The 15,339-nt window shown below is 42.8% G+C and overlaps 1 protein-coding gene across 1 annotated transcript in view; it reads left to right on the plus strand.

Annotated features, from left to right (window-relative positions):
* Nucleotides 1-4,395: 4,395 nt before the first annotated feature.
* The window catches only part of VIRMA (vir like m6A methyltransferase associated), a 29,649-nt gene continuing 18,705 nt past the window's right edge, over nt 4,396-15,339 (plus strand). Inside the window, exons 1-8 of the mRNA XM_082014753.1 lie at nt 4,396-4,658; nt 7,425-7,540; nt 7,789-7,875; nt 8,277-8,325; nt 8,924-9,092; nt 10,136-10,258; nt 12,566-12,859; nt 13,584-14,736. Of these exons, the coding sequence (XP_081870879.1) occupies nt 4,596-4,658; nt 7,425-7,540; nt 7,789-7,875; nt 8,277-8,325; nt 8,924-9,092; nt 10,136-10,258; nt 12,566-12,859; nt 13,584-14,736 (2,054 nt within the window). The 5' untranslated portion in view covers nt 4,396-4,595. The remainder of the gene's footprint in view (nt 4,659-7,424; nt 7,541-7,788; nt 7,876-8,276; nt 8,326-8,923; nt 9,093-10,135; nt 10,259-12,565; nt 12,860-13,583; nt 14,737-15,339) is intronic.

Raw genomic sequence — 15,339 nt, forward strand, 5'->3', positions numbered from 1 at the left:
ATGGCAGCGCCCATACCGCCCGGGCATGGCGTGCCCAGCTGGGTGTTAGGAGCTGGTCCGCTTGGCTGTGGCGGCCTCCCCTCGATGAACTTACTTTTTAAATGCCTATTGCTCAACAACTGATTTTTTTCAGGACAAAATAACTGCAAAGGTCATGGAGTGTGGGGTAAGCGAGTAACGCTACCCTTCCCCAAAGAAATCCTGTAGCACACAGAGTTCTTTAAGATCCCGGTTGTACATTTCCAACTTCATCGTCATGCTGCTTCTCTAAATTTTTACTGAGATGATGGTGTGCATCATGCTTTTCTCCATTGCCGTTCCTTGTGCCGGGGCAGGTTCACAGCTTGCACCACCTTTCATTAACATGCACATTTTTTTGGCTTGGCAGGAAGGGAAAGGATGTCCTTCACGAGCGCTGGGGTTCCTCTCGGATGCTGACTAGTCCACAGAGCGCCCAGCACCCTCGTCCTACCCCAGTGCAGCGTGGTTCTCCCCTGCAGGGACTTGCCACCAAATTCCTCCTTGATACTTTACGTGCTTCAATAGACAGTCTTTGCATGATGGGAGATGGCTGTGGTAGTTTTCACCCCTTTTGGTATAAGATTTCAAAAATGGCATTCACTGGTAGCAGATACTGCCGTTTGAAGGGTAAAGATGGCAAATTAATTCCTCCTGTTTTTAAAAGTGGTACCTGAAATTGGCCATGTGAATCTAGCATCAGGCAACAGCCAGGCTAATCACACCCCTTTTGTCAGAGGGTTAGAGTGCCTGCTTTTCTTTGTGCATTTCTCTTCTGACTTTCTGGTGCATCAAGCAAAATGTACATGAAGGGGAGCACTGGGGTGTGTGTCCTTAGCAGTGGCTGCGGCTGATTTGTGCTCAGCATCTGAGGAGCAGGCTTGGTCCTTGCAGAGGGAGCTACTTGGTGGCCTCTGCCCAGCCTGGAGCAGAGGGGTTCAACGGTATAGAGAATTTCTTTGCAGAGTTTCCCTTTCAGGTCTTAGTTTAGTGCAACTTTTTCTTAATAAAACTTTATACTTTAGTAAAAAAGGCCAGAAGTACATTTCTGAAATGACCTCACATTAGAGCATGCCAGATAGTGCTTGCTTGGTTGGCTGGTCTTTCAGTGAAACTTAATCATCCATTCTAGATGGTTTCCTTCCCAGTGCCTGCTTGGCTTTTGAGATGCAGCCTTTATCTTTGTCAGAACCATTTCTGGATGGGTACCTGTTCCTTTACTTGTGATTTGGTGCATTCTGGCTTATGCATTTCTGTTTTTTTCTTCCCTCCTATCCCTTATTGTCTCATCCTATCTTGTCTCTTTCCATCTAGGAGCATCAGATTCCCCAGCTTATTGCTACAGCAGGCTGCCATTATATATAGCAACCCCTTTCATAGGTTAAGCTGTGCCCTAAAAGTATTTTGAATTCCCATTAGGTCTTTTGGGTTCTTGATTAATCCATGTTTTATTTATTTACTTATTTATTTTTGGAAGCCACTTGCTGCTATTTGCTACTGTAGTGCCATGACCTTATATTTTTCTCCTTCTTGGGTACCACATTCCCCAAAATGCCTGTTTTCCAGCCACGCTTCCCATTCCACCCTCTTTCTTTCATGCGTGCAGTATCTGGTCTGACAACATGCACCAGTCGTTCAGGTTCCTGCGTTGTGTTGCCCAGGCTCCTGGTGTTTGTGTACTCCCATTCCAATTGCTTCTCCCTGGCTGCTCATTATCCCTGGGCCTGGTTAAGCATAGTCTTTGCATGAAGTGTCACCTTCCAGATGACATCAGTGTTGCTACCTATAGGAATGTACTAGGGCGCTGTGGGCACAATGACCTCTCAAGGCTCCTCCCAGCACCTCGTTGCTGTATTTCTCTCCTCTGATATTCTTTCCGTTTCCTGCCTGCTGTCCATCTAATTTCCAGCCCCTTTGCTAATCTCAGTTTCTCCATCCTTTTTGTATTGGTTCTGGTTTCCCACCACACATCCTTTTGTGCCACTTTCTGTTTCAGGACATTTCTGAAACTACTCATACTTTCCTTTGTGCCAAGGAGCTGGTCTGAACACCACCCCCTGACCACTACAAGAGACCTACGTGCCCTCTTATTTATTTCTCCCATGTTCCTGAAGCTTCCTCCTCTCACCCATCAACTCCCTTTCTCCCAGTTTATTTTGAACCAACCTGTGACTTTGCACATCTCACCATGTCCAGGTTTTTCCTGAAAGTTCTGTGTATCCCACCCTGCTTTATTCCTCTATAGGAGGGTTTTCACCTCACTACCACCTGCAACTCTGTTGCCCTTTCCTGCACAGACCTTTGCTCTGTGCCAGGTCTCCCACCTGTATCACTCTTCCCCACCAGTGCTTGTGTTTTCTTTCAGAATATCAACTTTTTAGAACTGGCATGGGAGAATTTTGTTGGGTTGTGCTAGTGGTTACCACCAATTGGTTTTTTACTCTCATTAAGATAGTTACTGCTGCTAACCAAATTCTGTTTTCTCCATTTTCATCAGTCAATAAATAACTCCCTACCAATACCCAGATCGTTCTCTGAAATGGTGCAGCTGGGTGGGATATTCAAACACTGCTGTTCTATCTTGCAGCAAAGAAATGCCACTGACTTGTAAGCCCAGCCATGTGCTGAAATTAATACATTGCATTCAGAGACATCTGAATTTAATCCTGCAAAGCTGATTCTTCTCACATCCAGAGCTTTATCTGTTACCAGCAGTTAGGGAATCACTGCAGATAAAAATGCAGGGCTGGAATTCCCCTGCCAGTTACTGAAACTACTTGTGCTGGCTGACCTGGTTGCAGTACTGTTCCAGGCTGTCCCAGGAGAGCAGCCATCTGACTGGGCCTGTGCTCCTCCGGCACAATGGTACATGCGACAATGCCCATGTTTGGAGTAGATTTGCAAAGCTACGCTCATGTAGAAGTCTCCAAAGAGCCCATAAACATAACCAAAATAAGCCATGGCAAGTGTCACTAGCAGTTGTACGGCATTGTGCTACTTCAGCAGAATACACGTAAATTCAAATTTTTTGTTTGTCTACATAAAAAAATTATATTTAACTCCAGGAGTTTAGATCTGTTCATCCATGAGGACAAGAGAGTGTCCCAGCTTGGGGCAAGAATGAGAGCAGGCAAATCTGCCAGCATGGCCAAGGAGGCCCCTTTTTCTCAAATTCAGAAATATTTCTTTGAAGGGATTTGCAGTACTTTAACCAAATCTGTTGAACTAATATGAGGAGGCAGTACCATGTTTTCAGTGGATTCGGAAGCAATTCCAGTTGATGAGTCTCCCTGCACTGCCACAAAACACCTTTTCAGGTCTACCAATAAAACTGGTTGTGGAACTGCATGTTGTGGCCCAGCTCCCCAACACGCCATGTGGGCACAGGAACTTCCTGAACTAGTTTCACCACTGAAAATGGATATATATCGAACCACACCCTTGTTTAAACTGATGCAACCTTTCCACATAAAGTCCATCCTAGAGGACTGCTGCTCCTGGTGCAAATGAAACTCTGGAGCGCTGAGAAAGCAGCAAGCTTAGCTACCGAAACAAAAAGGGAACTCTCAAATTCCTGGTACACACACAAAACAGCTTATTTCATTAAGAAGCTGTTCCAGAAACAAGGCACAGATAGTAAGGTATCGTTATCACCAATAAGGAAAGCTCAGGTATGTGGCTGAGGCTCCAGTCGGCAGTTCAGAGGTGTTACACATCCTTTTCTAGACTTCCTCTAAAGGCACGTGGCGCAGTTTTGCTGTTATAGATGTAGAGCTTGCACACAAAACTTGTGTAACCACACACCACTTGCCTAAGATCAATGCCACATTGTTCTCCTGGCCGGGGGCTGACTTTGGCTTTGTGGCACCTCTGATGCACGTACAACTGAGCTGCTGTTGCAGAAGGGCATTGGATGCTGAACAAGAACATCAGGAGCTGCGGAAAGGTTGCAAGGAATCGTTCTACACGTACTTGAGAGAAGCAACAATTTCTTTCATTTAATGGATTCGTTTTAAATATGGGAAAGGCTGCAAAGGAAATTTCTCAAGCAGGACTGAATGTAGTCAGCATTGAGCCAGAGCTAAATCCTGTGAGACGAAGCAGAAGCACGGCTCGGAGCAGGCTGCAGTGGCACCCAGCCCCGTTCTCGGCGATGCAGGCCGAGCTGGGCCCCTGGAGAGCAGGGGCACGGCACGAGGGCGCCAGCCCCCGGCTCGCAGCGACCCGCTCCTGCCGCTGACCCGCGGCCCTCCCTCCGCGGCCTCCAGCGGGCAGCCATCGCTGAGGGGAAAGCCCGCCCGGCCTCCGCGCTCTCCCTCCCCGCGCCTTTGCTCTGGTCCGGTACAGTGGGCAGCGGCAGGGGCTGTGGGTCTGGGACCGGAGTCACCACCGCCCGCCCCCCACCTCCGCCGTCCGTCACCGCTGAGGACGGCGGGTGTCGCGCGGGCGCGGCAACAGTGGGCTCCCCCCTCGCCCCGCCTCCGTTGCCGCAGCCCCGCCCCCGCCCCCGGGCGCGGCGTCGGCCCGGAAGCGCTCGCGTTACCGCCCGGAAGCCCTTCCTCCTCGGCCCAGCCAAGATGGCGGTGGATACCGCAACCGAGCTGCTGTTTTTAGACACGTTCAAGCACCAGAGCGCGGAGGTAACGCGGAGGGGGTGTTGGGGCCGCTGCTCTCCTCTTCTTCCCGGTGTTCTCCTCCTCGTGTCGGGGCTTCCCTGGGCCGCGGCGGGGCAGGGAGCGGGGCTGGGGTAGGCCCCGGCGGTGGCCCTCGGCTCAGTGGGTGGCCGGGCGGGTGGGAGCGGCCCCTGGCCAAGTGCCCGCTGGATCCCCGCCTTGCCGCCGAAGCCTTGCGGAGGAGCCCGCGGTGCCCCCAGCCCGCCGCTGTCCTGGCAGCCCGGAGTGCCGCTGGCAGGAGGCTAAGGGGAAGGTGTGGCGGTGGGCGAACATTTAGCAGTAACGGGGAGCTGAGGCTAGCGGGAAACAAAGAGGATAAAATTGATTTGTGAGGCGCATAAGGGAGGAAGTCGGGGAGAGAGCTATACCTGGCCACTTGTGAGATACCCAGTACTTTTCTGTAGCTAATGAGGAGGAAGGGTGTTTGCGCATGTGTGAGATACTCCCTTAGATTTATGCAGCCTACGTGCGTTGTGAACAAAAGGACTATTTCAAGCCTGCTTTAGCAGTGGGAGATGATACAAATATTCCTCTTCGAGGCTGTGGGGATTCTGAGCATCCTTGTAGCCGGTTTGCCCAGGGCTCAGCCCATTGTGCTGTTCAGGGTGGAAGAAGGTGACCATCATGGGGAAAATAACAAGTGTAGTGTAACATGAGAAAGGTGTTACAGAATCGTAGAATATCTCAACTATGTTCATGGACAGGCATTAAGGAAAGAAAATGAAGTATTTTGACCTGGTGCTGCAATAAACACAGATGGGAAATTACTCTGGAGTCCTTTCTAGCTGCCAGGATCAGGGAGATCCAAATATGCTTTTAATTCTTACTACTTAAGGCAGTATTGGGCAGGAGATGCAAGCCACTGCTGTTCCTCTGGGTAGGAAACACTAATCACTCCTGTTCCCCTCCAGGACAGTATGTTCTTTTACTGAACGTTTTTAATTGTGTATAATGATTTCTGGCCTTTTAGTTCTTGTCAGTGACATTTTCCAAACCTTAATCATACTGAATTTTTGTTAAAGAAAAAAACAATATATTTTACATGTTGCAGAAAAACCTTTGTTATGTTATGCTAATTCTTCAGCTAAATGATCATCAGTTTTGCCTTGGAACTTGCAGTTCTTGAAAAGTACTGCTGATTTTTTTAATAAAATCATTTATTTGGCTTAACTATGCAGTTTAACATATGTCGAGCAGTTCTGATGTAGTTATTTTGTTTAATGTTTTGGAGGGAAAGTGGATTGGATTCACTTGCCATCATGATGATGTTGATGCGTGGGCTGTCAGGGCATAATCCCATATCATTTAAGCAGGAATTTGTCTGTCTTTGGGCAGTGCTGTTGGGGACGCAGCCTCCTTGCAGCAGCCCTTCCTCCAGGAATCTGAGTCTCCCACACAACACACATAGTTTTCTTTAAAGGCAAAGCAAAGAGCGCCCACAGCCCTCGCTCCTTGTGGGCTGCAGTCTCCCCATTCCTGTTAAAGCCACGCTCCCTGTCATAACTGGGTTCCTTTTGTTCTATCATCCTGCTTGTAATAAGTCAGCCCTTAGAGTGAGATGATGTATTTGTGTGCTAAAAGATGTATGCATAGATTTCTTATTAGATGACAGTCATATGTGCCCAAAAGCACATGCTTAAATATTCTTTTTAAAATTTTACTTGTATCTATTTCCTTGTTTATTAGCTTTCTAAAAGTCTTAGTAATTTCTTGCCTTATGCTGTTAATTTTGGGGTTTCATTTACTTTCTGATTGTGGTGAAAGGTATATAATTTTTACTGCAGATCAATTTGTTTTTAATTTTCATTTTTTAGTTATGTTGGTAGACACATAGATCAGTTGTTTGGTGGTTGGTTTTTGTTTTTCCCTAGCAGTCTGCTAATGGAAAACATTCAGTAAGAAATGTGATTTTGAGCATCTGTTTAAGAAAGTTTTTATATGCTTACAGTTGTACATGTAGTTGATACATGTGTAGTATTTTGTGAGTGTATATATGATAGAGATGATGTATAAATATAATAAGACCTAATACAGTAAATTTAGTGAGAGGAGACTTTTGGCATTAATTGTTTGGTGGCTGTTACATGGGAAGTCACTGTGACTTTATGATTACTTCCTAGTTTGCTCAAACATCTTCTAGGAGTACTGAAGCATAAGAATTCTTTATACTTGCTATTTCTGTGTGGTATTTGCAAACGGTTTTCAGATGTTGTTGCAAACTTGGAGAAATAATCATTGTATGGAGTTTTTGTACAGGTCTAGTGAGACAGGTTTATAGTATTATCATTTCTAAATACATATGAAATGTAACATTTGCTAACGTTTAAAATTAAAGCACATGTTCTTTTTAGTTATAAAATTGGTATTTTTTATTAAAAGGGAACCATATACTCAGTCTTTCTTTAATAATTTAAGTTCCAGTTTTTACCTTTACCAACATACCTTTTGTTAGGGAAAAAACCTGTTACTGTTTAAAAGATTCTTGCAAATAAAGGGAGCCAATTATGTAAATAAACCAGTAACGCTGTCTATTAAAAATACTGTTAAATATGTGGAAAGTGACAGAAGATTATAAAAAACCCCATACCTTTTGTGTTTAACTGTCTTTAGCTTTTTAGAGGATTGAATTTTGTAATTACCGGGATTGCAACCTTAATTTGGTTAATAAAGACTATGAGTACATTATGCTTGCATATTACATTTCTTAGACTTTCTTTATTCTTTGTTTTGTAGCAAAGTACCAATATAGATGTAGTTCGTTTTCCATGCGTGGTTTACATAAATGAAGTACGTGTCATTCCTCCAGGAGTGAGAGCTCACACAAGTTTGCCTGACAATAGGGCTTATGGGTAAGTGAAAGATATTAGGTATCTGATTCAGGAACACCTTCCGTTATTTTTTTCTTGAACTTGTATATCTCAATAGAAGCTCCTATATAAAAAGGTTACATGCCTTTATATGTCTGCTGAGCTTGTAATTATTTTGGGGAACTGCTTAAACAGTATAGTTTAATTTTTTTTTTTTTCCCCCTTGTTAGTCCTATTTACTCTGATAAGGACATCAAAGGATTTAATTTTTACTTCTGTTATGTTTCCAGAGAGACATCCCCACATACATTTCAACTGGACTTGTTTTTCAACAATGTCAGCAAGCCAAGTGCACCTGTTTTTGATAGGCTGGGGAGGTAAGTAGTTTCAAGATTAGTGCATGACTTCATTATCTACCTTTTCTTCCTAAAAATTTTTTAGTGCAGAAAATGCACAATAGAAGAATCTGTCTCCCATGATTTTCATGTTTGGTCTGGTTTTTGTTAGTTTGTGTTCTCGCTCTTTTCCTCCAATCTGTGTGGGAGGACAGAGGTTCATGCTTAAAAGAGGAAAAGATTCTGATATTTTTAAACTTACAGAGCCCATATATATTAATGAAAAGTATTTTGTAGCATTAAGTGGTTTTGCACTCTTGTTTTTACAAGTGTATATTTGTTCAGTGTTTTACTGGCTTATGTGTTTAGTACTGCTGTGTTTCATTTCTGTAAACATGCTTTTATGTTAATGGAAAGATAACTTTGTGTATTTTATTCAACAGCCTTGAATATGATGAAAACAGTTCAATTATTTTCAGGCCCAATGCAAAGGTAATGCAATGTGATTTAAACCTCCTCTAATCTTTTCTACATGTTTGTCATGTTGTGTGTTGTGTGTTAGCACTTTGTAAAGCATTTACTGTTAAAAATCTTATTCTAAAACCTGCCTGTAGTTCAGATACTCATTACTTTAGAGTCTGCATCTATAATGACATCAGTTGTAGAAGATTTGATTGCTTGACAATTCCTATAGAGATTACCAACACCACTACCTACTACTTGTGAGCAAAGATAAATGAGAACATTGTGGCTGCAGGCCACAGCTAAGCACATAATTTTCAGTTCTGTTTGGGTTTATTTAGTTCAGATCAATGTTTGTGTAACCTGTGGTAATGTTTTTCATTAATAGGCTATAGTAGATTAGGCAATATATTGCAAGGAATTGAATACTTTTAGAGAAAGATTATTTGTTGTAATGATTGATATATTTGAAGTTTTCTCAGTTTTCAAAATGTGAGATAAAGAGATGCTATAATGTTCGGTTCTCCTTTCTTGCTTTTATGCAGATACTGATACAGTGTTATTAAAATAACTTTTCTGAAGTTGTCTTGTGTTGTTTTTATGTGCTTTTTCTTTTAAAAAAAAACAGGTCAACACAGATGGCTTGGTTCTAAGAGGGTGGTACAACTGTCTGACTTTGGCAATATATGGCTCAGTTGACAGGGTAATAAGTCACGAGAGAGAGTCACCTCCTCCCCCACCACCTCCGCCACCACCTCCCCAGCAACAGCCTGGTTTGAAAAGAAACCCAAAACATGGTAAGCCTTGTGAGAAGTCAGAAACCCAAAACATGGTAAGCCTTGTGAGAAGTCAGAAACCCAAAACATGGTAAGCCTTGTGAGAAGTCAGAAACCCAAAACATGGTAAGCCTTGTGAGAAGTCAGATTTAAAAAAAAAAAAAAATCAGCATTATAGTATCCCATCTGAAAAAAAAAAAAAGGGCCAATTCTTTCACTTTTTAGATTTCAGTGGCTTTATTTTTCTAGCTTTATGTCTTTGTCCTTTAGTTTTATATTTTCTTTTAGATTTATATTGAATGATTTTAAGTAGATTCTTGTCTAGCGCTTTTTTGAGAGTGGGTTACTTGAGCTATTGCTAATTATTTAGGGTTGTCAAAATACAGTTTAATTTGTGTGAACTCATTAAAATTTAGATGATTTAAATCTCAAAGAAAATGATTAGAATAGTCTTAATATCATATCAAGAAAATTTCACAGTCATAATTAACTTTCTTTTTGTGACTTGTATGTAAAGTGCATTACAGAAGGGTGTTTGCTTTTCATTGGTGTTAGAATGACCATGAATAGAATCCATGATCAAGGTTCTGCTTCAATTTTGGTTTTAGATTTAAAATTAGAACTATCTTGTTCAAGGTACAGTTATGGGGCTGCAAAATTTGAATACTCTGTGTAATAAAAAACAGTTGCAAATGGCAAAACCCAGTTGATTAAAATGTAAACTTTTTAAAAAAGTAACTCAGATATTATTGGTAGAGTTACAGTACTGCTAGTATCAAAGCAAAAACGGCAATTACCTACCCGTGTTAATTTTAACCCTGTATTATACTAAAAAAAAAAAAATCAATAATGTTAGTAAGTTTGCTTATTGATGCAGTTCTTGTTTACATCAACAAGTGACTTCAGAAAACTGCCTCATGTACTGCAGATGCAGACTACAGATTAAATAACAGCTGGGAAATGAAGGTGTTCCCTAGTCAAAAGTAGCACGAAAAACTAAAATGTCCTGCTTCTATTCCTGTGATGCCATTAAATGCAAGTTTTTATTTTCACAATAAATACAGTTGATGGAGAGAAAGAAGACCAGTTCAATGGCAGCCCTCCCAGACCACAACCAAGGGGACCAAGGACACCTCCAGGCCCTCCTCCTCCTGACGATGATGAGGATGAACCTATGCCAGTGTCAGGTAAAATGACAACAGACTGTGTTTTTTCTGCTGCACATCACTGCTTAGTGGAGGCAGAATTCTGTGTTCCTGCCCAGTGTGACCTTTCCTGTCTGCTGTTATTCCTGCTGAACAGATTCAGCTTTGGGAAAGGGATTTGAAAGAAAACCTGTTGTCTATGTTAAATTCTATCAATTTAAAAGTTAGTAGATTTGAGAATATCAGCTATTGACCAATACACTACTTGAAAGTGCTGCTCATTTTATATAAATGTTCTGTTGACTCTCCCCATCCCTCTGCAGCATCTGTCGAGTTTGGTGGTTTCTGTATGGGTTAAAAGTGCCAAGAACTCTTTACGTATTTCTTTATATCTTACTGAACTAAGTGATTATTGCTTGTGTTCCGTCAAATCACATATACTGCCGTAAGAGACAATAAAACTGCTGTAGAAGACATTAAAAAAAAAAAGTTTGTATAAATACATTATCAACAAAAGGAGGGTTAAGAAGAATCTCCATCCTTTATTGGATGTGGGGGGAAACATAGTGACAAAGGATGAGGAAAAGGATGAGGTACTTAATGCCTTTTTTGCCTCAGTCTTTAATAGTAAGACCAGTTGTTCTCTGGGTACTCAGCCCCTTGCGCTGGAAGACAGGGAGCAGAAGGAAACCTCCATAATCCAAGGGGAAATGGTTAGCGGCTTGCTACACCATTTAGACACAGGCAGGTCTGTGAAGCCAGATGGGATCCACCCAAGGGTACTGAGGGAGCTGGTGCAGGTGCTCACCAAGCCACTTTCAATCATTTATCAGCAGTCCTGGCTGTCCAGGGAGGTCCCAGTGGACTGGAGGTTAGCAAATGTGACGCCCATCTACAAGAAGGGCCGGAAGCAGGATCTGGGGAACTACAGGCCTGTCAGCCTGACTTTGGTGCCAGGAAGGTTACGGAGCAGATCATCTTGAGTGCTGTCATGCGGCACATACAGGACACCCAGGTGATCAGGCCCAGTCAGCGTGGGTTTATGAAAGGCAGGTCCTGCTTGACCAACCTAATCTCCTGTGACCTGCTTAGTGGATGGGGAAAAGCCTGTGGATGTTGTCTATCTAGACTTTAGTAGAGCCTTTGACACTGTTTCCCCCAGCATTCTCCTGGAGAAACTGGCTGCTCATGGCTTGGATGTGTGTACTCTTTACTGCGTAAAAAACTGGCTGAATGGATGAGCCCAAAGAGTTGTGGTGAATGGAGTTAAATCCAGTTGGCGGCCGGTCACAGGTGGTGTTCCCCAGGGCTCAGCACAGGAGCCAGTTCTGTTTCATATCTTTATCGATGATCTGGATGAGGGGATTGAGTGCTCCCTCAGTAAGTTTGCAGATGACACCAAGTTGGGCAGGAGTGTTGACCTACTTGAGGGTAGGAAGGCTCTGCTGAGGCATCTGGACAGGCTGGATCCATGGGCTGAGGCCAGTTGTATGAGGTTCAACAAGGTTAAGTGCCTGGTCCTGTGCCTGGGTCGCAGCAACCGCATGCAATGTTACAGGCTTGGGGAAGAGTGGCTGGAGAGCTGGCTGGCAGAAATGGGGCTGGTGGTACTGGTTGACAGCCGGCTGAATATGAGCCAGCAGGGTGCCCAGGTGGCCAGGAAGGCCAAGAGCATCCTGGTCTGTATCAGAAATAGTGTGGCCAGCAGGAGTAGGGAAGTGATCGTCCCCCTGTTCGTGGCACTGGTGAGGCCACGCCTCAAATACTGTGTTCAGTGTTGGGCCCTCACTACAAGAACAACGTTGAGGTGCTTGAGCATGTCCAGAGAAGGGCAACGAAGCTGGTGAGGGGGTCTGGAGCACAAGTCTTCTGAGGAGCAGCTGAGGGAACTGGGGTTGTTTAGCCTGGAAAAAAGGAGGCTGAGGTGAGACCTTGTTGCTCTTTACAACTACCTGAAAGGGGGTTGTGGTGCGGTGCGTGTTGGTCTCTTCTCCCAAGTAACCAGCGATAGGACGAGAGGAAATGGCCTCAAGTTGCACCAGGGGAGGTTTAGACTGGATATTAGGAAAAATTTCTTCACTGCAAGGGTTGTCAAACACTGGAACAGGTTGCCCAGAGAAGTGGGTGAGTCGCCATCCCTGGTGACTCTGAATACCTGGAGGTATTTGTAAGCCATGTAAATGTGGTGCTTAGGGACATGGTTTAGTGGTGGACTTGGCAGTGCTAGGTTAACGGTTGGACTCGATCTTAAAGGTCCTTTCCAACTTAAACAATTCTATGATTCTATATTATTGAGCATTGGATTTCAGAGAAGTACTGTTATTTCTTAAACTTTGTATATATTTTTAGTGGTTGGGGAAAAAGAAGATGATGTGGACCATAGGGAGGATTACTTTGAGCCTATTTCTCCTGATCGAACATCGATTCATCAAGAAAGCCAGTATTCTGATGATGGTGAAGTGGAGGAAGATCAACCAGAAGAAGGGGATGATGAAGATGACGTGGATGTTGAGGAGGAGGAGGAGGAGGAGGATGATGATGATGATGATGGGCAAACAGTAGAGAGTATTGCTGATGAAGAAGAGGAAGAGGAGGAGGAAGATGAAGATGAAGAGGAGGGTGAAGAGGAGGAAGAAGGTGAAGGTAAGTGAAGTTGTAAAAACTATGAAAAAAAAATCAGGTTTATGAATTTTTGGTGGCAGTACTGTTGTGATGACTAGGTGTGAAGAGAGCTGGATCTTTTCTCTTCGTCACTGCACCATTGCCTGCCTTATTTATGGTTCTAACATCTCTCGACAATAGTATTTCACTGTGGAATATTCATTCCTTTATAGCAAATCTTCCTGTTCCTTTCTATAAATAGAGGAAAATAGATACAGCTTTTATAGGTGAGAACGAACATTCGATCTTGTTCTCTGTTTTGTTTAAAAATGGAAAGTGGTGAAAGAAATTATTTCTTATTTAAAAATCAAATAAATTTGTTTATGTAATAAAGTTAGTAGTCATCATCTTATATTACTTATAGTTCCCACTCACGTCTGTGCAAAATTTCACGTTAGAAGTTTTATGATGGATATAATCATAGGAAGAAAATTGGACAATATTCATGTAGTAATGTGTATCCTAGTTAAACTTTTTGCTTACACATTCTTTTAAATGTCTCCGTTATTACTTTAAACAATCTGTCAGCTGGGGCTTTCAGTTACATCTGGTGAGAGAAAGCTTTCTGTATGTTAGTGTATGGTTGTTCTCTAACCAGTAATATTTGTATTAAATAAATTACTACTTTTTTATTTTGAGCAGATTCTCTGCAGTTATCAACTGGTTTATTCATAACTGAATTTATTTTGTTACTGAATCTTTTTAGGAGATGATGGATATGAGCAGATTTCAAGTGATGAGGATGGAATTGCTGATCTGGAACGTGAAACATTTAAGTATCCAAGCTTTGATATTGAATATACTCCTGAGGATCTGGCATCTGTGCCTCCTGTAACATATGAGCCTTTTGAAAGGGAGCTTGGACCTCTTCTATACTTCAGCTGCCCTTACAAGACTGTATTTGAAAATGAAGTTGGTAAAATAAAGGACCAAGACCCAGAAAAAGAAAATTCAGGGGCAGTGGAAGCCTCAGTTAAATTAACTGAACTGTTGGAATTATATCAAGAGGAAAGGGGTGCAAAGTGGGTCACTGCATTAGAAGAAGTTCCGAGTTTAATAGTAAAAGGATTGAGCTACCTGCAGGTGAAAGACACAAAGCAAGACTATATTAGCCAGCTAGTGGACTGGACCCTGCAAGCTTTAAACCTTCAGGTAGCTCTCAAACAGCCCATTGCTTTGAATGTCCGACTACTCAAAGCTGGGACAAAATTGGTATCATCGTTAGGGGAATGTGGGACTCAAGGAATAATGGCACTCTTGCAGGCAGGAGTTATTAATGTGTTATTTGAACTGTTGTTTGCAGATCATGTATCATCCTCCCTTAAACTTAATGCTTTTAAGGCTTTGGATAGTGTTATTAGTATGACTGAGGGTATGGAAATGTTTCTAAGAGGTGGCCTAGATGTAGATGAAAAAAGCGGTTATCAAAAACTCCTGGAACTCATACTGTTAGATCAGACTGTGAGAGTAGTTACTGCTGGTTCTGCAATTCTCCAGAAATGTCACTTCTATGAGATTCTGTCAGATATTAAAAAGGTGGTTGATCAGTTAGCAGAGAACACTCCTTCTCTTCCTAATCACACGGAGCCGGAACAGGACCAGGACTTGGCAGGACTTGAAAGAACCAACCAAGAATATGAGAATGATGTGGAGGCTCCAATGGACATGGATCATCTTTTGGAATCTTCTAACATAAGCGAAGGAGAGATGGAAAAACTTGTTAGTCTTCTTGAAGAAATCTTCCATTTGATGGAAACTGCTCCTCATACAATGATTCAGCCACCTGTGAAATCTTTCCCAACCATGGCACGTATTACAGGCCCTCCAGAAAGGGATGATCCTTACCCTGTCCTGTTCAGGTATGGCAGTTGCAAGTTCACTTTCTAGGGCATATTTCCTCTAGCTTGATATAGGTAATTTTCAGACTAACGCTTTTCTAGATGTTTCACTTTGTAATTTATTGGAAGATTCTAGATTGTGCTTACAAAGTCTGAGAGAGTTTGATAGTTAATGTACCTGTTATTTTGTTGGCTTTCAATCAACCTAGCATGCATATAACAAGAAGTTTGCCTCTTGTTATTGCTGATACCATGCTAAGCACTTTGGTCGCATTCATAGATCCTGACCAGTTGTGCTAGGTGCTGTACAAGTGCATAATTGAAAATTGTTACAGACCTAGAGTGTTTTCCCTTTCTCTTGGAACACATCTGTGTTTATGGATGAAACAAGTCTGGAATACCTCTGTCTGTATGCCAAGGTGCCAAGATATAAGCCAGCCCTGGTTAGAAGTCGTGCAGTTGTGTCAGTGTAGCTCACTGTTTCACAGCACAGGCAGAGGAGTTGAGGCCTGCCTGCTTTCAGCCGTTCAAAGGGTCTCATGGGTTATTTCTCTGCTAGCAAGTTGCTGCCTAGAAAGCATTTCACTAAATGCTAACAGGTTTCTTTGATAGCAGCAGTGTAGG

The sequence above is a fragment of the Phaethon aethereus genome, assembly GCF_964289735.1.
Source record: "Phaethon aethereus genome assembly, chromosome: 2".
Taxonomy (NCBI): Eukaryota; Metazoa; Chordata; class Aves; order Phaethontiformes; family Phaethontidae; genus Phaethon; species Phaethon aethereus.